At 37.0% G+C, this 25,467-nt stretch overlaps 1 protein-coding gene across 13 annotated transcripts in view; it reads left to right on the top strand.

The window, feature by feature from the left end:
* Positions 1–25,467, top strand: part of MLLT10 (MLLT10 histone lysine methyltransferase DOT1L cofactor) — a 234,949-nt gene that overhangs the window by 177,778 nt on the left and 31,704 nt on the right. For 10 of the 13 annotated variants that reach the window (XR_006219669.1, XM_042991194.1, XM_042991193.1 and 7 more), the window contains one exon: positions 9,777–9,824. The exons of the other annotated variants lie outside the window; for them this stretch is intronic. Coding sequence is in view for 9 of the 10 variants with exons in the window: in XM_042991194.1 (XP_042847128.1) it covers positions 9,777–9,824 (48 nt within the window). In the remaining variant the exon portion in view is untranslated. The remainder of the gene's footprint in view (positions 1–9,776; positions 9,825–25,467) is intronic. 13 annotated transcript variants of the gene reach the window in all.

Raw genomic sequence — 25,467 nt, forward strand, 5'->3', positions numbered from 1 at the left:
TTTGAGTAGTATGGACATTTAAACGATACTATTCTGATCCATAAACGTGGAATATCTTTCCATTTATTTGTGTCTTCAGTTTGTTTCGTTCATGTCTTCTAGTTCTCAGTATACAGATCTTTCACCCCCTTAATTAAATTTATTCCTAGATATTTTATTTTTTGATGTAATTGTAAATGGGATTGTTTTCTTAATTTCTCTTTCTGGTAGATTGTTTTTAGTGTATAAAAACACAACAGATTTTTGTATGTTGGTTTTTTATCCTGCAACTTTACTGAATTTGTTTATTAGTTCTAACTGGTGGAATCTTTAGGGTTTTCTATAAATAATATGTCACCTGGAAATAGTGACAGTTTTACTTCTTCCATTTCAATTTGGATGCTTTTAATTCCTTTTTCTTGATAGTTGCTCTGGACTTAATATTTTTTATTGCAAAGAGAAGAATAGTAGTGATGCCTGGTGAAGTGGTATTTTAACCTAATGAGGATTTGAGGGAGAAATACTTGGACTTAGTTGGGAAAATCCATGTTTGTGTTCTCTCTCTCTCACTTTTTTTTTTAAGTGTTAGCTTATTTTTTTAAATTGTAAAATACACATAAAATTTGCCGTTTTAAACCATTTTTGAATGTTATATTCACATTGTTGTACAACCAGTCTCCAGGAGTTTTTAATCTTGTAAAACTGGCACTCTGTAGTTATTCACCCAACAGCTTTCCTTTTCCCTCTCCACCCTGCCAAGAGCAACTACAGTTCTTTCTGTTTGTATCTATTTGACTGTTCTAGATACTTCATAAGAATAGAATCATACAGTATTTGTCTTTTTGTGAATGGCTTATTTCCCTTAGCAGTAATGCCTTTCAGGTTTATCCATGTAATAGCATGTATCCGAATTTCCTTTTTTTAAGGCTAAATAATATTCCATTGTTGTATATACTGTTATTTTCTTTATTCATTTATCTGTTGAGAGACACTTAGATTGCTTCTACCTTTTGATTATTATGAATAAGCTGCTTTGAATGTAGATGTGCAAGTAATCTCTTTGAGTCTTCATTTTACCCAGAAATGCAATTGCTAGATCATATGGTAGTTCTATTTTAAAACAGAGTGTCATACTGTTTTCCATAGTGGGTGCACCATTTTATATTCCTGCCACCAGCGCACAAGGATTCCAATTTTTCCACATCCTATTATTTTGCTCATTTGTTTGCTTTTTATAGTAACCATACTACTGGGTGTGAGGTGTTAAATGTTAGACTTTACATATTTTATTTCTTTATTATATTGAGTATCAAGCAATAAAAAGCTTGAAACTTGTCAGAGAGGAATAAAAAAAGAATTTATGTTTTATCTTATTCAGTCATTTCCTATGGTCAAACAGTATACATTTACTATCTTACAGTCTGTAAGTTAGAAGTCTGACATGGACTTGCTGGGTTAAAATCAGGGTATTGGCAGGCTTTGTTCTTTTTTTTTAAGGTGATAGGAGAGAATCTGTTTCCTTACCATTTCCAACTTCTAGAAGCTGCCTGCTTATTTTGCATAACGGCCTCATCCTCTGTCTTGAAAGCCATCAGTGTTGGGTAGAGTCTGTCTTATGCTTATGCCTGTCTGATTCTCAGATTCAAATTTTGTGACAACTTGGATGATTTGATTGGGCTCTCTCAGACAATCTAGGATAATCTGTCTTTCTCAGCGTTCTTAATTTAAATACATTTGTTTAGTCCCTTTTGCTATTTAAGGTAATATACTCACAGGTTTATCTTTGGGGTGGGGGGAGGTATTATCTGCCTACCATATCTGCTTCATGGTTATTTAACTGCCTTATTACAAGTGAGTATTACTGCTTAATCTAACAAGAAGATATAACATGTATAAATATTTATGTACCCAATATAGGAGCAACCAAGTATGTAAAAGAAATATTAATGCCTAACGGGAGAAACAGCAATACAATAATAATAGGGGACTTTAACACCTCATTACATCATTGGATAGATCACTGAAACAGAAAGTCAATAAAGAAATACCAGCCGTAGGCAGCACAGTAGACAGGATGGACTTGCACAGATAATTTATAGAACATCCATTTAAAAACACAAGAATGTACATTCTTCTCAAGTGCACATGGAACGTATTCCAGGACATATCATATGTTAAACCATTAAACAAGTCTTAATAAATTTAAGAAGATTGAAATTCTATCACCCATCTTTTCTGAACACGATGATATGGAACTAGAAATTAATTGCAAGCAGAAAACTGGAACATTCACAAATATGTCAAGATTGAACAACATTGTTACTGAATAATTAATGGGTTAGAGAAAAAAATCAAAAGAGAAATAAAAAGACGCCTTGAGATAAAAATGGAAATGTAACATACCAAAATTATTGGTTGCAGCAAAAACAGTACTAAGAGGAAAGTTCATAGCAATTAATGCCTACCTCAAGAAACAAAAACTGCAATGTAGCTTTATACCTCAAGACACTAGAAAAAGAAGAACAAATGACATCTTGAGTTGGTAGGAGGGAAATAACAAAAATTAGAACAGAAATAGAGACTTAAAAAGACAATAGAAAAGATCAGTGAAACTAAGATCTGGTTCTTTGAAAAGATAAAGAAGATTGACAAACCTTTTGACTCAACCAAGACAAAAGAGGACTTAAATAAAATCAGAAATGGAAGAGGAGATTACAGCTGATACCACAGAAATACAAAGGGTCATTACAGAGCACTGTGAATAATTATACATACCAACAAAAGGGATAACCTAGAAGAAATGGGTGGATTCCTAGAAGCATATTACCTTCTAAGACTGAATCATGATGAAATGAAAAATCTGAATAGACTGATTACTAGTAATGAAATTGAATCAGTAATCAAAAACCTCCCAACAAACAAAATTCCATGATCAGATGGCTACACTGGTGAATTCTACCAGACATTCAAAGAAGAAGTAAGATCAGTCTTTCTCACACTTTTCCAAAAGATAGAAGTGGCAAAACTCTTCCAAACTCATTTTACTAGGCCAGCATTACCCTGATACCAAAACCAGACCAGGGCACCACAAAAGAAGGGAATTACAGGCCTGTATCCCTGATGAACATAGATGTAAGAATCCTCAACAAAATATCAGCAAAACAAATTCAATAACGCATTATAACTATTGTGCAGTGGGGCGCCTGGGTGGCTTAGTCAGTTAAGCATCCAACTCTTGATTTAGGCTTGGGTCATGATCTCACGGTTTCTGAGATCAAGCCCCACACCAGGCTCCAAAGCCACGCCACAGAGCCTGCTTGGGATTCTCCCTCTCCTCTCCCTGCCCCTTTCCCATTTACACACATGTATACTCTTTGAAAATAAATAAACATTTTTTAAAATGTACCATACACCATGATCAAATGGGATTTATTCCAGGGATGCAAGGATGGTTCAACACCTGCAAATCAGTTCATGTGAGACACACCACATAACAAAATGAAGGACAGAATTATACGGTCATCTAAGTAGATAAAAAGTACTTTACAAAAGTCAACATCCAGTTATGATAAAAAAACTATCAACGAAATGGGTATAAAAGGGGAATATACCTCAACATAATAAAAGCCATGTGTGACAAGCTCACAGCTAGCATCATACTTGACAGTGAAAAACCGAAAGATTTTCCTCTAAGATCAGGAACAAGACAAGAACGTCCACTCACCACTTTTATTCAACATAGTACTGGGAGTCCTAACCAGAGCAGTTAAGCAAGTAAAAGAAATAAAAGGTATCCAGATGGAAAAAGAAGTTAAACTATTTTCAGATGACATATTATATATAGAAAACCCTAAAGACTTCATCAGAAAACTGTTAGAACTAATAAGCAAATTCAGTATAGTTGCAGGATGCAAAATCAGTATGCCAGAAGGTATTACATAAATTGTTTCCAAAATTAGGTTTCATTAGCACGTGCATTTATGAAGTATTTTTGGCTTTAGTACCCTTTTTGTTAACTTTTCTCTCTTAAACTGCTAGTGACTAGTTGGGTTGCCAATTCCTTGCAGAATAATTGTTGGCCACTCTGTTTTGAACCTTTTTGTATACACTACAACATTCTCCTCTTTCTTTTAAATAAAATATTTCAGAATTATGGAAAGTACAGAGACTGATACACATCATGAATTTATTACTAATTTAACATCTGTTAATATTTTGCCATATTTTCATAGATCCTTTTCCAATTTATGAAATATTTGATACGTTTTAAGCAATATATGTAAGCTCTGTAGCATGCAATAATAAATACTCAGGAACCTTTCACCAATTTAAGAAATAGAATGTTACTAATGTTGTTGAACCTAGTGCATGCTCTTTACCACTGTATTCCCCAAAGTTTAACTACTGTCCTGATTTTCACATTTATCATTCCTCTGCTCTATTCTGAAAGTGTGCGTGTATAAAAAGCACATTCCCTTACCCTGTTTCATTCTTTTCTGTGTCAGAGTAAATGGTGGTTTTTTCTACTTCTCCATTATCTCATTATCTCGTTTCCCCCCTAAATTTTTAATGAGACAAAATTCACACAACATAAAAGTTACCGTTTTAAGCTGTTTAAAAGTATACAATTCGGACATTTTTAGTATATTCACAATGTTGTATTAACTGTCACCACTAATTCCAGAACATTTTCATCAAACCAAAAAGAAATCATATATACCCCTAAGCCCCTCTTCCCTGCAAAATCACCCGGGAATCACTACTCTCCTTTCTGTCTCTATGGATTTGCCTGTTCTGGACATTTCATATAGAGGGAATTGTACAGCAGGGGGCCATTTAAGCATGCGGTTTATCTGTGTTGTAGCATGCATCCGTACTTCATTCTTCATTTATGACTGAATAACACATTGTATGAATATTCCATATTTTATCTGTTCATTGGTTGGTGGACATTGTTGTTTTGTGCTTCTTGGATAGGATGAAAGATGCTGCTGTGAACATTCATGTACAAGTTTTGGTGTGGATATGTGTCTTTATTTGTCTTGGGTATATTCTTGGGAGTAGAATTGCTAGGTCATATGGTAACTCTGTATTTAATGTTTTAGAAACTGCAATACTGTTTCCCATAGCATTTGTAGTATTTTACATTCCTATTAGCAATCTATGAGGGTTCCAACTTCTTCAGTCCTCACCAAGATTTGTTATTTTCTTTCTTTTTTTTTTAAATCATAGCTATCCAAGCTGGTGTGGTGTCTCATTGTGGTTTTGAATTGCTTTTTCCTAATGACTAATGATATTAACATCTTTTCATGCTCTTACTGGCCATTTCTAGATCTTCTTTGGAGAAATGACTATTTCTATTTTCTGTGTGTCCATTCTTGAAAATTTTATGTTTTTAGGAGTCTTCCCCCCTCCCCCCAAAGAATTTGCCCATTTCACCTGCATTTTTTAATTTGTTTGCATACAGTTATCATAGTATTCTCTTTATAATCTTTTTAATTTGATAAGGTGGATATCCTTACAATCCCCTTTCATTCCTGATTTCAGTAATTTGAGTCTTCTGTTTTCTTTGTCATTCTGAAAGATTGGTCAGTTCTGTTCATCTTTTAAACCAGCTTTTAACATTTAACATTTTCTCTAAAAGTGTTCCTGTTTTTATTCCATTTCTGCTGTTTATTATTTCCATCCTTCTGCTTGCTTCTGTTTAGTTTGCTTTTTTTCCTAGTTTCTAAACCGGAAGATTATTGATTTAAAATTTTATTTATTTTTTAATTTCTTAAAATGTTTATTCATTTTTGAGATCAAAAGAGAGAGTGCACAAACATGGGAGGGGCAAAGAGAGAGGAGGACAGAGGATATGAAGCAGACTCTGCGCTAACAGCAGCGACCCCAAAGCTGGGCTCCCAACTCACAAACCGTGAGGTCATGACCTGAGGCGCTTAACCAGCCAAGCCACCTGGGCACCCCTAGGTTTTTTGTTGTTGTTTTTTTTAATAGGCCTTTACAGCTATAGCTTTCTTTATGAGGGCATATGGGTATCTTTTATGATTTTGAGTATTCTTTGTTGTATTCCCAGTATTCTCTTTCTCTCTCTCTCTCTCTCTCTCTCTTCTTTTTTTTTTTACTTCTCCTCCTGCACATATTCTCTTAGAAAATGTTGTAACACATATCTATAGCTTTAGCGATCATTGATGATCATTAGATTCCCAAATCTGTTCATCTAAATATCGAGTTATCTCTTGAGTTCCAAGTCCATTTCCAACAAATTAATAAATCTCTGTTCCTCTTACATTCCCATTCAAAGCCTGCTCCTTCTTTTGTGTTCGTTATCTCTGTATGGGATTTAGCCACCTAACTCTGTTATGCTACGGAGTTAAACTAGGCTCATCGTGACTTCTAATTTTCTTGGTTATCATTTTATTTTTAAAAGTTTTTCATGGGGCGCCTGGGTGGCTCAGTTGGTTGAGCGTCCGACTTCGGCTCAGGTCATGATCTCACAGTCCGTGAGTTCGAGCCCCGCGTCGGGCTCTGTGCTGACATCTCGGAGCCTGGAGCCTGTTTCAGATTCTGTGTCTCCCTCTCTCTGACCCTCCTCTGTTCATGCTCTGTCTCTCTCTGTCTCAAAAATAAATAAACTTAAAAAAAAAAATTTAAAAATGCAAATCAGGGGCACCTGGGTGGCTCAAGTGTCCAATTTTGGCTCAGGTCATGATCTCATGGTGTGTGAGTTCTAGCCGTGCGTTGGGCTCTATGCTGACAGCTCAGAGCCTGGCACCTGCTTCAGATTCTGTGTCTCCCTCTCTCTCTCCCCTTCTCTCGCTCGCACTCTGTCTTTTTCTCTCTCTCTCTCAAAAATAAACATTAAAAAATTTTTCTAATGCAAATCAGATTGTGTCACTGTCTTACTTAAATCCTCAAAGAATTATCTGGTATTTTTGAGATAAAATTAATATTTTTCAGCATGGCACGTGGAGTTTTCATAATCTGCCTTATCTCTTCTTCCCAACTTTATTCTGCATTAGTATAACATACTTGTAGCTAATATTGTAGGAAATATTGTGTATTAATTAATAGTCATGGGCATTATGTGTTAAGCTACATCTTAATTTAGTATTTCTCAGAGAGGAACCTAGGACTTAATGGTGGTTGCTCTTCTGGGTGTGTGTGTAAAATTATTCCATAAACTTTTGAAAAAAAAATTTTTAATGTTTTTATTTTTTTTTTTTTTTTTTTTTTTTTTTTTTTCAACGTTTTTTATTTATTTTTGGGACAGAGAGAGGCAGAGCATGAACGGTGGAGGAGCAGAGAGAGAGGGAGACACAGAATCGGAAGCAGGCTCCAGGCTCCGAGCCATCAGCCCAGAGCCTGACGCGGGGCTTGAACTCACGGACCGTGAGATCGTGACCTGGCTGAAGTCGGACGCTTAACCGACTGCGCCACCCAGGCGCCCCTAATGTTTTTATTTTTGAAAGAGATAGAGAAAGGCTCTGAAGCAGGCAGTCTCCAGACTGTCAGCACAGAGCACAGAGCCTGATGCGGTGTTCGAACCCATGAACCGTGAGATCATGACCTGAGCCAGTCAGACGCTTAGCTGACTGAGCCATCCACGTGCCCCAAAATTGGTACTTTCTGATAAGGAAATATTATCATCAATATAGAGAAAAACACATTTAGGAAAACACTTCAACCAGTCTAAATAAAAACCAAAAAACAAATTAGGCACAGTGGGATGAATTTTATGTGACCAGAGAAATTTAGGAGAAATAATATTAAAATTACTGTCTCAATAAAGGAAAAAGAGAACAGGTAGGAGAAAGATAAAACGTAAAACTCTGTTAGCACATTTTGGGAACTTTTACAACAATTTGGAAAGACAAAACAGTCATTTAAATATTTTAAAGAACACTATATGGAAGGTAAACTTTAAATAGGTGTGCCCGTGGAGTGAAGTGCCTTATATTTTGTGACATTTGGTTTTATGGTGGTGCCTGGGAGCTAGCCAGCTTGACTAGGAGAATTTAGATTTCATGATGCCTCTAAAGTGTAAGTGTGACTTCTTGGTTTCATCTAGTAGGTGTATTTAAAATGATGAAACAAATAATATGAATATGGGGATTATGGTTTGCTTTTCATAGTCCAGTTGCAAACTAACATCTCATCTGCCTGGTTCTAATTGTTCTGTTTCAGGTGTGATTTTACTCTAGTGCTTTTTAGGTTGTTTAACAATTTATTTATTTACAAGTTTTTCTTACTAGACTATAAACTCATTTACAGTAGGGGTTGGGTTTTATTCATCTTTATTTCATTGGTATTTAGCTCATCATCTACTTGATGCTCCATAAATATTGAATGAATAAATCATTGTCAGTTGCTACATAGTCCTGGAAGAGTTTTCATATATTCTTGGTAATATGTTCGTTTTCTTTGGAAATTAAACTTTGCATTAGGCAGTCTTGTTTCTCTCAAGAGTAGTAACTTGGTTCTTCCTACAATAATGCATTTGCTTCATTTGTTTATCTTGGCAATTCCTATTTTTAATATAATTTTGAAATAGTAGATTAAAGTAGCTAAAGTGCTTAGATCTGTTTTCACAGCAGTATATTGCTAATTGATTTCTGTGCCCCATTTACTATGCTTTTAAATTTTCTTTAATTATGGTACTTCTGGTTTGTCATGACCATGCTCATTAAACAAATCTCATTTGATGGAGGAGGCAAAGTAATGTCAACCAGTTATTCATAAATATCTGCTATAGGATTTAGAATAAGCATGAATGCTAATTGATTTTAGGAATGAACGTTCTTCCTCAAGAATGGAATCCTACTGAGGTTTGTCATAATAGTTTGTAGGAAACTAGATCTTTGCTGTTTACATGTGCCCCCTTTTCATTTCAGGGAAGCATTAAGAAGGTGTAGGGATCTGAGAACAGAGATGAGCAATTTTCAGACATCACCACAGCCTATTAATCATTTGAGATTCACTGCACGTAATGAGGTATTAGTGATAGGAGGAGCTGTTGCTGTGAACAGTAGGGAGATTGAGAACCATAGATCTAGATGATTCTAGATCTAATTTCTTTTTAATCACAGTAGACTTGTTTTTCCTTCTTACGTGATGTAGAAGGCCGTATTCTTTATTTTTATGCAGTACATTGTTACATTCCAGGATGCAGCAAATGCTACTGTTTGTTCCAGTGTTTGTTCCTATGCCGGAAGGAATTTGGCTAATACTGTATAGCCTTGCTAAGTAGTAGAAGACATATATTGTCCATAAGATGGTACGGTTTTTTCCATTTCAAATCAGCCAAGGTATTTATCTCTTGGATCACTCTAAGCTTCTGGAAGATAGGCTTCATCTTAAGTGATAAACACAGAAGGATATTAACATTTGGATGGTGAATCAGCACTGGGAAGAAAACGTAATTTTCAGTATGCATGTTAACTACTACAAAGCAAAATGAACTTACAGGAGTTTCATTGAAACTATAAGAGAGAACCTGAAAAGGGAAGGCATTAGTATAAATGCTAATGAATTTGTAAGAATTACTTTTAAATTAATTAAATGGTAATGCTATTAACAGTCTCTTTATTTAGAGTGCTGCCTTTTTATTTTAGCAAAAACAAATTTATAATAACTTAAATTTTCCAGTTTTTTTTGTTGTTTTGTTTTACTTTAACCCTACTGATTCCTGTCCCATCCCCCCCCCCCCCATAGTGTTTTAAATTTCTCAACTTCTTATGGTAGTTTTTAGGAACTGGTTATTAAAAATTTTAAATTAAAGTGTGTCTTTTCTTTAGACAGAGATGACAGTTCTACACTAACAAAGCAGGAACTTAAATTCATAGGTATGTACCAAGTTCAAGCATGATTTTAAAGGGTAATAGTGTTAAGTTAATTAATCCTAATGAAGCTTAGAAACCTTCCTATATAAAGCAGTAATGGGGATCTGTAGTCTCAGAAATAACCGAAAGGAATTCTCCATAATTCTGGGTGGTTGATGGGATGACTGTTACCATGTTCTTGTTGTACTTGTTTGGATTTGTCCTATTGCCTAAGACATGGTAAGGTGGGTTTTAGGATTTCTAAAGTTATTTACCTGTCAGGATCTAGATGCCTAGACCACTTTGTACATCTATGACCCCTCTGTCTCACTGAGGGAAAGAAGAATCTGAGACCATATTTTGTGACTTATAATACTTTTCTAATTCTGTGATGTACTTTTCAAATACTTCTGGATCAGTTGAGAGTGAGCATGTGCATTCTGAATCCAGTATTCTTAACCAGTTAATGTATGCAGCTACTCTCTCCCCTAAAAACCTCAGTTTCACATATTTATAAAACTAATCTTGTGGGTGTGATTACCTGCACTACGGAACTTTTCCTTCTCAAAAGTGTCTTAGTCTTTTTTCATTTGAAGAGTATAAAGTTCTTTCTGTATCTAAAAATCCTGGTCATTTTCTTTGGGGAAATAATTCTGTACTGCAAATGGATCCTTTCAGGAGCAGTAAAATCTAAAAGGATAAATATGTGCATAAATAATAATTTCAAGACATAGAATTATAACTTCTTTAATGATCTACAGTATAAAAAGAATTCAGGGCAGGGAAAACTACTTTCAGCTGAGGAAATGAGATGTCCAGAGAATGTAACATTTTACCTTAAGGAATATGTAAAATTGAGCTATATGGAGATAGGGATCAGGGGTAGACTCCAGTCCCTGGAATACAGATAGCACAAGCAGTGGAACATAGGTGTGTAAAGTGATGGTGATACGATATTTGATATGAAATGTATGAAAAATACTAACCTTACGTATTAGTCAAAGGAGTTGAAAATAGTTGGTAGTTGGGAAATAGTTTGAGTTGGGGAAAAAAATAAAACCTGTTGTTCAGGAAGGTTCATCTGGCTGTAGCATATAAGAATATTGAAAGGAGCTAGAGAACAGAGAAACCAATTAGATTTTTTGGTAATCTAGCTGAATGTGTTAAGGGTCTGAGTGAGGGTAATGGAAGTCAGACTAGTGGGACATCTGTTACTCAAGAAGAACTGGTAATAATTGTCAGTAAATTGAATGGCAGTAGCTGGGGGAGGATGGGTATTCATTTACCAACAAGATGTTTAGGTATAGATGTTTAGCATGCAAATGAACAGATGAGGTTAGAGTGTTAGAGAGAAACAGAATTGGAAATAAATTCATATAGGGGGTAAATATAAACTCTGAAATTGGTCATGGCTGAGCAAGGTTGGTAGAGAAGACAGAAAGGTTGGATCAGGTTTATTTTAAAATGGAAAAGTATTAATGAGTGGAAAGGAAGACTCCAGAGAGATAAAGGGTTAAGATGCAAGAGAAGACTATTTCATGAATCAAAGAAACTGGATAGATGAACAAGTAGAAAAGTAACTTGAAGGAAGACAGAATAGCTGTGGAAACATTGAGTATAAAAGAAAAAAACCTCCACAATTTGGGGTTAATGAATGTTAATTAATGAATTAGATAATTTTAGAAGTAGGTTTTCTCTCCAAAACAAATGATTACTTTCAGGTATACATTAGTAACTTGAGAGTGTTTACAAAAGTTGTCCTGTTAGTGTACTTGAGAAAAATGTCTTAATGATTACATAATAGTGATAATGATACCTGTATATGTAAAGACTTTATTTTGTAATTCTCAGGGTTTCCTGAGAAGTTATCTCCTTTCCTCTTGTGTGCATCTTTGATTCTGTTCTCTGCCTGCTCCCAACTGAATTAGTCACCAAGTGGTACCTTCTAATTTGAAGGTAGCTAAACATGACTTTTTATATCTAATTTATTATTTTCAAAATCCCACCTTCTCACAGCTGTAGGTTGGTACAGATCCTTATCATTTCTTTCACACATTATTGTATTAGTCTCCTTTTGGTTTTGTCAGTATACCTGGAATTGATCAGGTGGGCTAACTCAAGCCAGTATGGCAGAAATGAATGTCATTTAATCATTGATGATCAAAACATTACTGTCAAGAATTGCCCAGAATTGCTTATCTTACTTTTCCTTAAAGTAATCTTGGGAAAACGAGTTATAATTGTAAAGTTACTTCATTAGTGAACCTGACATCAGAACAAGGACAATTAGTTAGGTCATGTTTAAAGATTATCGCCATGTTGGGGCACCTGGGTGGCTTAGGCAGCTCAGCTTCCAACTCTTGATTTCTTCTCAGGTCGTGATCCTCAGGGTCATGAGATCTAGGTCATGATATCAAGCCTGGTGTAGGACTCCACGCCCAGTTTAAGATTCTCTCTCTCTCTCACTGCCCCTCCCTTGCTCTTGTGTGCAGGCACTCACCCTATCTCTCAAAAAAAAAAAAAAAAAAAAGATTATCATCTTGATAATGTTCTTTTTCTTTCTGTATAATGCAGTTGATTGCTTTCTTAGCAGCTTCCTTCCACATTAATTTATAGTCCTGTGTTTGCAGGAACTATGTCCCAGTTACCTTGATGACTAAACTTGGAGTTAGAAACCATGTCTTATGGTGAGCCCTTTCTATAGATGGCCTGTATTACTTGTTTCACACTCAGAGGGTCATTTTATTTAAGGATCTGTGGGTGTATGTATGTGCCTATTGACAGGTGGTATTTTTGTATAATAATCATTAGGTATTTGGAATTATACTTCTCAGACTGTTTGGCATTATGCTTGTAATGTTAGGAGAAACTAATATATTCATTCAAAAGATGTATAAAAAATTATATTCAAAGTTGTTGGATGTGTCAAGATTTAGGAGACCAAAATTAAAAAAAAATTTTTTTTTAATGTTTATTTATTTTTGAGAGAGAGAGATATATATATATAGAGAGAGAGAGAGAGAGGCAGGAAGGGGCACAGAGAGAGGGAGACACAGAACCTGAAGCAGGCTCCAGGCTCCGAGCTGTCAGCACAGAGCCTGACGCGGGGCTCGAATCCACGAACTGTGAGATCATGACCAGAGCAGAAGTCGGACACTTAATCGACTGAGCCGCCCAGGTGCCCCAGAGACCAAAAATTTTTAATCCATGTTGGCAGTAATAGGAAATCTGATTTTCTACAGACCAGGTCCTAAAGAAATTATAGAAAGAAAATAAATCAGTGTAAAGAAGATAGGAAAGACATGAGGGAAGATAATAATTTGAAACAAAGTAGATCTTTAAAAGCAAGTAGAGGGGCACCTGAATGGCTCTGTCCGTTAAGCATCTGACTCTTGATTTCAGCTCAGGTCATGATCTCACGGTTCGAGAGATCAAGCCCCACATTGGCTCCAGCACAGAGCATGCTTGGGATTCTCTCTCTCCCCCTCTGTGCCCCTCCCCCATTTGCTCTCTCTCTAAAAAATAAAAAATAATGATACAAAAAACAAGTAGAAATTTTAGGTATGGAAAACTGTAACAGTCAAAGTAAAGAACACAATAGATAGGACAAATAACAGTGGATACAGTGAACAACAAAATAATTAATGGGTTTTATACATATTTAAAATAAAAACTATATAGTATGGAGGATAGAAGTAGAATCCAGGTAACAGGAGCTCCAAAAAGGGAGAGAGAGAAAAATGGAGAGGAGGAAATAACCTGAAGAAATAATGGAAATAAATTTCATTAAAAAAAAAAAAAAAAAAGAAAAGATGAGATATCTTAGTTTGAAGTGGCACATAGTGGGCCTAAGAAAAAAGAGTGAAGGAAAAATTCTCATCTAGACACATTATAGGGGAAATTTTAAAATATCACAGACAAGGAAAGGATTCTAAAACATGGACTATTAAGATGAAGTCTTTCTTGGAGACTACGTAAAAATAACTTCAGTTCTAAGGAGGTGGTGCAAGATATGAAATGTCTAGATTTAACAGAGCTAATTGTCATAGCAAAAAAAATTGAAAATACTGGGAGTATAAAGATTACAGTTACATTTCTTGTAGCACCTCCTGGATTCAATTATTAAATGGTATTTAGGTAGCTTACCTAACAACTTGGAAATATATCCGTGATAGGTCTTCCCTGACCCCAACAAATTGTATGTATACTGTGTATAAAATAATGTATACATGGCACAAAGGATTATCAGTTTCTTATTGTTTTCATGGTGCTCAAATTCTATTGGAAGAGTCAGAAATATAAGTGAATAATTGCAGAATAAAAAGTTAGGCAAAATTGTCATGGCGATTATGTTAAAAGAATAGATTTGAGAGTAGTTTTTTTCTTGTCTTCATTTTTAAAAATTGATTATGGTCATTACTTATATGTTTTTATTTAAATCATAGATAACCTTTAATGAAGAATGGGAAATGGTTTTAATAGCTGCCACATCTAATAAGATTATGTTCTTCATTTTAATTAGCAATTTATTTTTTCCTACTAAGCCTCCCTTTCAATTTTCTTAAGCTAAAGAAACAGTGAAAAAAAAAAATCACTGTGTAACGTACTCAATGATGTTTGTTATCTGGGCTTATGATTGATAATAACTTCAGTAAGTCTTTTTTCGTCTTAGTTGAAATATGTCCTTCATTAACCTGACCACCTATATTTTTATCCTTCATCTGAGCTAAGTGTTTCTAGAGAATACAATTTACGTCATGTACACATGCATATCATTATAGATTTGTGATACTAGCCTTCACTGACATTTAAATTGCTTGGCAGTGTTAATACGAATCTCTAGGAAACTCTCTTTTTGCCATGATTGTTTGTATTTTAAAACTTTTACTGCCAGTTAAAATTGCATCTTTTAGTCCCCCAATTCTGCAAACCTACTTGGTTTGTATCCATCCTCTTTTCTTTCTCTCCAGTCCTGCTTGCAGTGCAAGGCTAGTCTGTACTTGTGCTCCACATCTCACCCTTCTGTGCCCTCTTAGAGGCCTTGTCATGTTAGTCTCCTTACCCTCTCACCCTCACTTTTCTTTCCCATCTACATCTAAGCATTCTCTCCTGTCCATCCTCTTGAACAAAAGAACCCAAACTCCTTTAATCACACATTGCTGTTCATGTGCCTACCCCTTAAACTGTTCTACCTCCACTCACTCGTTTAAGATTTTCTCTTTGTTCTGGGTGGTATGTCTAGATGTGATTTTATTCTTCTTAGGACCTCTTTGCTTCCTAATTGAGAGAATTCATTTTTTTTTTTTAAATGTTTATTTTTGAGAGAGTGAGAATGGGGGAGGGGCAGAGAGCGAGGGAGACACAGAATCCAAAGCAGGCTCCAGGCTCTGAGCTGTCAGCACAGAGCCTGACACAGAGCTCAAACCCATGAACTGTGGGTTCAGATCATGACCTGAGCCAAAGTCAGACACTTAACCCACTGAACCCACCCAGGTGCCCCAAGAGAATTCATGTCTTTTGTCAGTTCTGGACACAACTCTAGCCATTACATTTTAAAGTATTTTTATATTTTTATTTTTATTTTTATTATTTTTATTTTTATTGTAGAGAGAGCACATGCAAGCAGGGGGAGAGGAGCAGAGAGAGAGAGAGAGAGAGACAGAGAGACAGAGAGAGAGAGAGAGAGACACTCTTAAGCAGGCTCCAATGCTTAGTGTGGAGCCCAATGTGGGGTTTCATCCCATGAACCTGGGGTCATGACCTGAACCCAACTCAGGAGTCGGAAGTTCAACCAACTGAACCACCTAGGTGCTCCTATGGCCATTTAAAATAGTGATCCTCCCTATTCTTTCTGTTCTTCAGTAACTTTTGTTAGACATATTTGGACTTTGATTCTGTCTTCCATGTCCCTTAACCTTTCTTTTATAATTTCCATTTATCAATCTCTCTGTGCTCTAGCAGGATAGTAGTTTTTAGGTTTTATTAATTTATTTCGAGGGAGAGAGAGAGACAGCGAGTGAGCAGGGGAGGGGTTGAGAGAGTCCAAGAGAGAATCCCAAGCAGGCTCTGCACTAATAGTGCAGACTTGGGGCTGACTTGGGGCTCGATTTCAGGAACCGTGAGATCATGACCTGAGCTGAAATCAAGAGTCTGACGCTTAACCAACCATCCACTCAGGTGCCCCTGGGTAATTTCTTTTGATCTTTTATATTCACTCATTATCTCTTCAGCTATACTGATTTATAATTTTACCTGCCTAATGGGGTAAAGATTTTTAGTGAATGTGCTTTCCAATTTTTAGAATTCTTTAAAAAAAAAATTTTTTTTTTTTTAACATTTATTCATTTTTGAGAGGCAGAAAGAGACAGAGCATGAGCGGGGAAGGAGCAGAGAGAGGGAGACACAGAATCAGAAGCAGGCTCCAGGCTCTGAGCTGTCAGCACAGAGCCCAACGCAGGGCTCTAACTCACGAACCGTGAGATCATGACCTGAGCTGAGGTCGGACGCTCAGCTGACTGAACCATCCAGGTGCCCCTCAATTTTTAGAATTCTTTTTGGTCCTTTCTAAAATGGATCTGGTCTGATTTTGTTTTTCTCTTTCTTGTTTTTAAGAACATGTAGCACTTTTCTCACATGTAAAATATTTTTATTTTCAAACAGTCTCAAACTTACAGAAAAGTTACATAGAGTATAATATACAGAACTGTATCTTCCTAGAGTATTTGAGAATAAGTTGCAGATACAGTGCCACATTAGCCCTGAATACTTCAGTCTTTATTTTTAAATTTTTATTGTTATTTTTGTAATGTTTAATTTTGAGAGAGAGAGAGAGCATGAGCAGGGGAGGAACAGAGATAGAGGGAGACATAGAATCTGAAGCAGGCTTCAGCACAGAGCCTGATGCAGGGCTAGAACTTGTGAACCGGGAGATTATGACCTGAGCTGAAGTCAGACACTTAACCGACTGAGCCACCGAGGTGCCCTGAATACTTTAGTTTTTATAGACAAGGACATTTTACTGTAAAATCACAATACAGTGATCAAGAACAGGAAATTAATATCACTATATTACTACCATCTACTCGTCAGATGGCCATTCAAGTTTTGACTGTTGTCTCAGAATTTTACAGGTTAGTTATTTTTGGGTTTGGTTCATTTTTTTTCATTATTAGAGCTGTGTTATTTATTTATTTATTTTGGAGCGGGATATCATAGATGTGATCTTTCCATTGCATCTATCAGATGACACATACTCAGGCATTTCCAATGAAAAGGTTTTCTTTTCCTCTTTGTAATTATGTATATTGTGGAATTAAGTATGAGACTATAAATATCCCATTTCTCATCATACTTTTAATTTGTATCAGTGTGGACTTACAGATTTGTGTGGGGGTATGATGTATTTATTGTGATGCTCAAATTGTTCACACTTTAGCTAGTGGGAGCCCCTTTAAGCTGGCACAGTTGTCCCCATTCATTATTCTTTGAACACTTATTTTCTGGCATTGCAAGTATATTAGTCTTCTGTTGCTGCCATAACAAATTACCACAAAATTAGCAACTTACAGGCACTCAGATTTATTAGCACATAGTCAGATGTCTGGGTTTGGTTATCTGGTTGCTCTGTTAGAGTCGCACAAGGCTAAAACCAAGGTGTTGGCCAGCTGGGCTCTTACTATCAGGAGACTCTGGAATTCATTCACTTCCAAGAAGCTCATTTAGGTTGTTGGCAGAATTCAGATTTTTCCTTGCAGTTGCAGGACTGAGGTCATCATTTCCTTTCTGACTGACAGCTGAGGGTCTCCCTTAGCTCCTCGAGGCTTCTATCCCATCCTTTCACATGTCCCTACATTTTAGAGTCGGCAAAGGTGAGTTGAATCCTTTGCACACTTAGAATCGCTCTGACTTCCTCTTCTGTTGCATCTCTCTTGTTTTCTCAGCTATTACATCTCTCACTGACTCTTTTGGCCTTTGTCTTCTATTTTTAAGGGTTCATGTGATTACTCTGGGCCTACCTACATAATCCAAGATAATCCACCTGTTTTAAGGTCGGCTAATCAGTACCTTAATTTAATCTGCCAAGTCTCTTCACAGTAGTGCCTTGATTAAGGGAACCTTGGGATGGAAGGTGGACATCATTAGAATTCTGCCTAGCACAGCAGGATATGTCAGGTGCCTTTTTTTATAGAGAGAGTGTTGTTTCTTTCTTACACTTGTGAGTCCTTGGCTTAGTCATTTAGTTTCTTAGTCATTTGAAATATTTGTCTTATCTTTATTTGCTCTATTTTCTTTCTAAGGTTCTTGGATTAACAGTCAAATAATGTTTGTGTCTGCTAGTTTGTGATCAAGGGGATTGTTTTCATCTGTGTTTTCTAATTGTGGATTGTGAACTCATTTTATAGCCTGAATTGAGGTTATATCCCTTCAGAGAGGTTTTGTGTTTGCTTCCGCTGTGTACTCAAGTGACAGTACCAGCTGGCCCCGTCTTACGTTAATTTAATGTTTGGGATCTATCAGACTAGGCACATATGTAAATTCAAACCCAAAACCTGGGGCGCCTGGATGGCTCACTCAGGAGTGTTTGACTCCTGATTTCGGCTCAGGTCATAATCCCAGTGTCATGGGCTCAAGCCTTGCCTCGGGCTCTGCACTGAGCATGGAGCCTGCCTAAGATTCTTTCTCTCCCTCTACCCCTCTCCCTAGCTCACTCGCTCTCGTTCTCTCTCTAAAATTTAAAAAAAAAAAAAAAAAATCAAACTCAAAAAGCTATTTGAAGGCAAAGCTATGGCTCTAAATTCTAAGTGCAGACTTTTCATCCCCTATCCAGAGCTTAAATCTAATTGGACGAGCTTCCTTGTGCTGTCTCTGTGCTGTAATTTCTGTGTTTTGATGGTTTTGTAGGGTTTTGGTGGGGGCAGTGGGGGAAAGGGCTGGTCTATCTTTCCCCAGAAATGTAGCTCTTGGAAGGTCCAATCTATATAACCAAAGTCTTACCACTTTTAACTTTTCAGCCATTGGAGGCCCAATGTGTTGTCTCTTTTTCTTGTGGGCACTAAAGCCAAAGCTCCAGGGTTACTGACACAGGCTGACTCCTCCAGGGCAGCCTATTAAAGCTTTTCCCTCCTCATTCATAAGGATTTCCCTCACTGTCCTATGGGCTCAGCTATTCATTTTGAGGTCATTTTAATTGGGGAGGTTTTTAGGTTATCTGGTCTGCCTCATTGCCAGAAACAGAAATTCTCCTACTGATTTATTTTTCAAACCCCCGATACTGGCTCTACAACTACTACTCTACTCGGCCTACAAGTAGTTTTCACGTTGCCAAATCAAGTGACTACTTTTCAGTCTTTAGCCTAGATGACTTTTTAGCATATTTATTTTTGTTCAGGACTTCCTGCTACTGGAAGCTCCTCTCCTGTTCCTGTCCCTCCTTTCCCCTCTCATCCTGTTCCCATCCCTTCTCTCCCTTCCCATCCTGTTCCCATCCCATCCCTTCTCTCCTCTCCTCCCCTCCCTTCCCCTCCCTTCCCCTCCCTTCCCCTCCCTTCCCCTCCCTTCCCCTCCCTTCCCCTCCCTTCCCCTCCCTTCCCCTCCCTTCCCCTCCCTTCCCCTCCCTTCCCCTCCCCCTTCTCTTCTAACATTATACTTAACTTGGTTATCCTGCAGTTTTGACTATTTCTTAATTAGTTTTTTGTTTGTTTTTACTTCACCTTTATCCTAATTTAGTGTTGAAATTCCTTGGGGCTAAATCTGAGCCTCTCCTTTTCTCTAAAATTCTCACCATATTTAAGCTGCTGAAAATCTTTTGTCTACCGTATTACAGTAACTACTTAAATTATCTCCCTGATTCAACTCTTCCATTGTCTTTCAGGGCATTGTTCACATTGTATCCAAAATGATCTTTTTAAAAGTAAAGTTCTAATCATGCCACTCTCTTGCTTAAAATGCTTCAATGGCTTTCCAGTAGGATGAAAGTGGAGAGTCCTCTATGACCTGCAAGGTTCCACATGAGCTGGCTCTTGGACTGACTTCTAGCTTTATCTTAAGCATTTTATTTCTTTGCTTATTATACTACACTGGCTATATCTTTGTATGTAAGTCACAGAGTGGATTCTGTCAAATTAAACAAAAAAAGAATTTGTTGGATAGGTACAGTTATTTAGAGAACTAAAGGAAAAAACCCCTTCCCAGACCTCTGAGAGGACAGAAATAGGGTAGATTCAAGGGCTGGGTAAAGAAGGATTAATAGAATCCTAATATGACTACCATTAGACTAACAGGTCTGACCATTTTCTGCCCTGGTGTGTATGCCTTCAAGATACTAATTCCCAGGAGAGGCTATTACAGCTTGGGTCACATGTTTATCTCTGGGCTGAGAGTGTATGAAATGGAGGAGGGGTACTTCCCTGACAGAAGATAGGATGTTATTTGGACACAAAACAGGGAAGAATTATGGGCAGGTAAAAACAATAGAAGTGGTCTCTCTTCCTTTTAGTTTATGTGTCACTTCTTCACTGCAGCCTACTCTGCTGATCTTAATTAAGTTACCCCTTAGATTCGGTCACAGTACATTCTGCTTTTTCATCATCGCACTAGTATCTGTGTGCTTACTTAATATCTGGTTCCTTCATTTTAAGAACCATGTATGCAAGGGTGATACCTGTTTTTGTTTTTTGTAGTATCTTCATCTAGTATTTTGTCTGGGTACATTAGGCAATAAATAATTGTAGAATATTGTAAAACAGAGTCAATTACGCAATATTCATTTGATTATGTCAAAATAACATTCAAAACATTTGTAAAGATTTTATAATGGAATAGGAAAATACGTTAAGTATAAAAGGATTAAAAATGTTGAGTTTCATACATAGGCAGCTATATAAAGCTAAACAAAACCATAAACTATATACCAAAAAATTTGAAAATACATAAAAATGTGAACAGTGTTTGTGGATGAATTTTTCCCTACTTTGCCATCTACTTAAGAGTTTTAATAATTAGTATGTGGTATTTTTATAGGTAAAGTCAAAAGAAGCAATACAGAATTGTTCAGATCTCTGTAAAAATAGAGCAGCCTAAGAAATAGTTAATGCTTGCCTAATGAGATTTTGGAACACCTATATTCCATCAAGGTGGCCAAGAGTCTCAGGAAAGAAAGCTCTTTTTCTAAATTTTATTTTACCCTCTCTGAATAATGAAGGTGTTAATCATATAGAGATATATTTCACAATCTAAAACCAAAGGGAAAGGGAAAACCAAAATAATCCTGTTATGCATTAGTTGCCAAAGGGAAAGGATGTTAACATTTACAATGGAACATTTACATTGCAACATTTACAATGGAATCTTCCATTGCTGTGTATATGATTCTGTTTACTTCTTTTATCATGGAGATAGATATCGCTCCTTTATAATAATATGGCTACTGTTTATCAAATGCTTTCTGTGTGGTAGGAGAGCATACTAATAGTATTAGTATCTGTATTAGCCAATCCTTACACCAGCCCTGTGAAAAATTGGTGCCATTCGCACTTTACAGATGAGGTGTACTAGGTCCAGAGAGGTTATTTGCATGAGGGAACAGGATTTGGACTTAACTACTTTCACACCATATTAACCTCCAGAAAAGACTATTCAGTCATAGGATATGGGTTAGGGATAACTTAACAGGTTGAGTCATTTACTAGCTTAAATATTCCTCAAGACTGTCCCGTTCATTTACTCTGGTTCACTGCTGGACAAACAAGCTGATGTGGCACTGATTTGGCCTCCCAGGCAGTTTGAAATTGGGAGTCAGGAACTCTGGTTGGTGAACACTAATATTTATGTCGCTGGTCATGTATAGTTCTGTCTTATATATTGTTTTTATATCATTGCCATGGGCACACTAATAAAAGCTTAGGTCTCAGCAGTGTTTTCTTGGCTCTGCCCACCCTATCCTGTTCTCACTAAGATCACCATTTGTCTCCACATTTCAAATCCAGTGGACCTTTTCACTCTATCTCTTAATTAGCCATTCAGCATCAGTTGATAACCATCTATGTGCCCTTTCTTCAGACCCTTTTCTTGACTTCAGTGATGCTGCACTCATGGTGTTCTTCTTACCTCACTGATACCAATTTTCTGTACTGACTCCTCTTCCATTAACCCTCCTTGAAATGTTGGAGGTCTTCAGGACTTAGTCCTAGACCGATACTTTCCTCTTTTATAAGCAAAAATGCACTTTCCCTTTTTTCACCGCCTCAGTGAATGGTACTTGTAACCACTAGCCAGTTCATTCGTAATACTTTATCTATCAAATGTAGCTAACTATCAAGTTGAGTGCATCTGACTTCTAGATGTACTTCAGATCCATATCATTCCAAGTGTTTCCATACCACTACCACCTTTGTCCTGAGGGACATAATCTTTGATCTAGATTGTGGAATAGCTTCCTAGATGACCCTTTTGTTTCCACTCTTCCTCTTTTCAATTCATTTACTACATTTAGAAGGATGATCTTCTGAAAAACCAAGTCATGCTGTATTTGCCTTTGGTGTCTTCCCATTGATCTTAGTGTAAATGCTCAGCACCTCTACATGGCTTGCAAGGTCGTGTGTAATCTGTTCCTTCCCTTCTCTCCAGCTTTGTCTTCCACCACTCTCTCCACTATGCTTTACCCATATTACCTTTTTTTTCCTCTTTTTTCTATTTCATTGTCAAGTTTGAACAAGCTTTTCTACTTCACTCTGTTCACTTAACGTCTACTTGTGTGAACTTTAGGTTTTGGCTTATGTATCTTTTCTTCAGATAGATACTTTCGGCTTCCTAATTTGTCATTCTCATGGTACTTTCTCTTCAATCACAACACTTGTCACAATTTATAGTTATGTGTTTGTTTTATCGTTTGCCTCCCTAATTAACTTGTAAACTCTTGGAGAGCCGAGATCTTGTCTGTCTTGCCTGTCATGTTCCCTACTTTCCCTGCTCCTAGCACAGTGCCTGTCTTCTAGTAGGCACACAATAAATATTGGGTGGATGGATGGCTGGATGGATGGATCAGTACATCATTGCCAACCTCTGTATCATTCTATATCTTTGTGCCTACCCTTTATCCTGAACAGATGAATTTCAGGTATTTTCCTAGAGTTTATGCATTACAGGATTCAGTTCTATTTAATTCCATGAATATCACCTTGATTTAGATTAAAATAACATAGGGGTGCCTGAGTAGCTCAGTTGGTTAAGCGTCTGACTTCGGGTCAGGCCATGATCTCATGGTTTGTGAGTTTGAGCCCCATGTTGGGCTCCATGCTGACAGCTCAGAGCCCGGAGCCTGCTTCGGATTCTGTGTCTCCCTCTCTCTCTGCTCCTACCCCACTTGCAGTCTCCCCCCCCCCGCAAAATAAATAACCTTTAAAAAAAAGTTTTAAAAAATAACATATAATTTGTGAAAGATGGAAATAGAGTAAGTTAAAAAGAAAGCAGGCACAGAACAATTTAAGGAGGATCATTTAACTTTTGAAAGTTCTAGAGGTCTTAGTAAACTGTTGGTTCATGAGGTATGAGGAAGTTTAGGAGAGTCAGCGATCCTCATACTCAAAAAAAGATTTGGGTATTTGTACTGCCCTGCCTGGATAAGAAAAGATAATTTTATCTGTTCTATTTATAGTAGTAACCCGAGTACCAGACACAGTTTCAAAGTTGTGTTCACCACATTGCATATTTAGTTGTGCACTTTCCTATTTAAGTATGCTCTAATGCAGTGTAAAAACAGACACAAGTTTAGATATTGGAGGTCCTCAGTCACCACAGTTTTGCTTCTCAGCATTACACTCTGAGGATATATTATTGCATGTGGCAATGGTATTTTCAATTTTGAAAGAGTATTAGGGACATTAGAGGGCCTGGTAATTAATACTGTTCTTTGCTGACTTAAACCTAAAATTTTTATTAGAGCAGTAACTCTAAAATAGTTATGGGTACCCTTATGGAGACTTACTTACTCCTAGACCCTTTACATGGATGTTCTCAAATAAAAGCCTCTAAGGTAGTGATTACTTGCTGTTTTTTAAAAAAATTTTAACGTTTTTATTTATTTTTGAGAGACAGAGCATGAATGGGGGAAGGGCAGAGAGAGAGGGAGACAGAATCTGAAGCAGGCTCCAGACTCAGAGCTATCAGCACAGAGCCCTATGTGGGGCTCGAACTCAAGGACTGTGAGATCATGACCTGAGCTGAAGTCGGACGCTTAACCAACTGAGCCAGCCAGGCGCACCAATGATTACTTGATTTTATAGAGAAAAATATGGAGGCTCAGAAAGGTTAAGTAATTTGATTCAGATCACATAGTTGAGAGAGCCAGGATTTCTGTCTCAAACACTTGTTCCGTTTTTTGTTTGTTTGTTTGTTTGTTTTTTGTTTTTTTTAGCATGCTGTCTCCAGATTCCATGTATGCTTTCCATCATTAAAAAATTAGATTATTATCATTCTACCTTTAAGGTACTTTGCGGCAAAGGCTGAGTTCAAGTGCTTCTCTCTGGAACTACCTCCCCTAGTCTCTTCCTCTGAACTCAGTCATCCCTCAGGTCCTGTGTCCTTACGGTACCTAGCATTTCTTTAGCTTATGAGTACTTACTGGTTCTGCTATGAGACTATTAGTTCTTTGAAGGCAAAATTCCTTTCTGTTCTTTGTTATCTTCAGTGCCTTTTTTGTTTGTTTGTTTTTTTTAATTTTTTTTTTTAATGTTTATTTATTTTTGAGACAGAGAGAGACAGAGCATGAACGGGGGAGGGGCAGAGAGAGAGGGAGACACAGAATCGGAAGCAGGCTCCAGGCTCTGAGCCATCAGCCCAGAGCCTGACGCGGGGCTCGAACTCACGGACCACGAGATCGTGACCTGAGCTGAAGTCGGACGCTTAACCGACTGAGCCACCCAGGTGCCCCCTTTTTTTGTTTTTTAATAAGAACCTCAATAAATATTTGTTAAATGAATTATGAGATAACAAACTTTTTAAAAACTTGTATTTCTCAGGTGCATGTCTTTTGGAATGTAAGGTTTATAAGCTCCATTTACATGCTACCTTTTTTCTTTCCTTCAGAGCCAAACCTCTTAGAACAGTTAATTTTGCCAAGATTTATTGTCATATTTGGTGACTCCTTTTTCTGGCCTGACTTTAAATGACCAGTGGAATCATTTGACCTATTCCTTTAAAATTCTCTAGTGGTTCCTAAGATTCTCTTAGTTTTCTTATTTTGTTCTTTGTGGTCTATTTTTTGTTGTTTACTCATCCAGTGGTAATGTTCTGTAGGATTCTGTCTTTGGTCCTCTTGATCATGCTGAGAATTTTGTCTAGGTGATTTCATTTTTCCGTTCCTTGGCTTTCACCAGCTTCCATATCAGGAGTTGTAAATCACCTATTCACAGGGGCCAGGTAGGTGACGTAAATGAGTGAAGAGATGAAGAATAAGGAATGACAGGACTCTGGTGGGTTAAAGAATCTATACCCTGACCAAAGTTCCAGCAGATTATTGCTATTTCAGAACTTGGTGTCCAATATTGACAGAGCTTCAGTTTTTCAGGAGAAATTAGAATTCGCTTTGAAATGTGAAGTTTCAGTGTTTCTAAATATGAACTAGTTTAAGATTTCAAACACAGTGCAAGCCAACAGAAAGCCTTTTTGAGTT

Source organism: Panthera tigris, chromosome B4 (assembly GCF_018350195.1).
Source record: "Panthera tigris isolate Pti1 chromosome B4, P.tigris_Pti1_mat1.1, whole genome shotgun sequence".
NCBI lineage: Eukaryota > Metazoa > Chordata > Mammalia > Carnivora > Felidae > Panthera > Panthera tigris.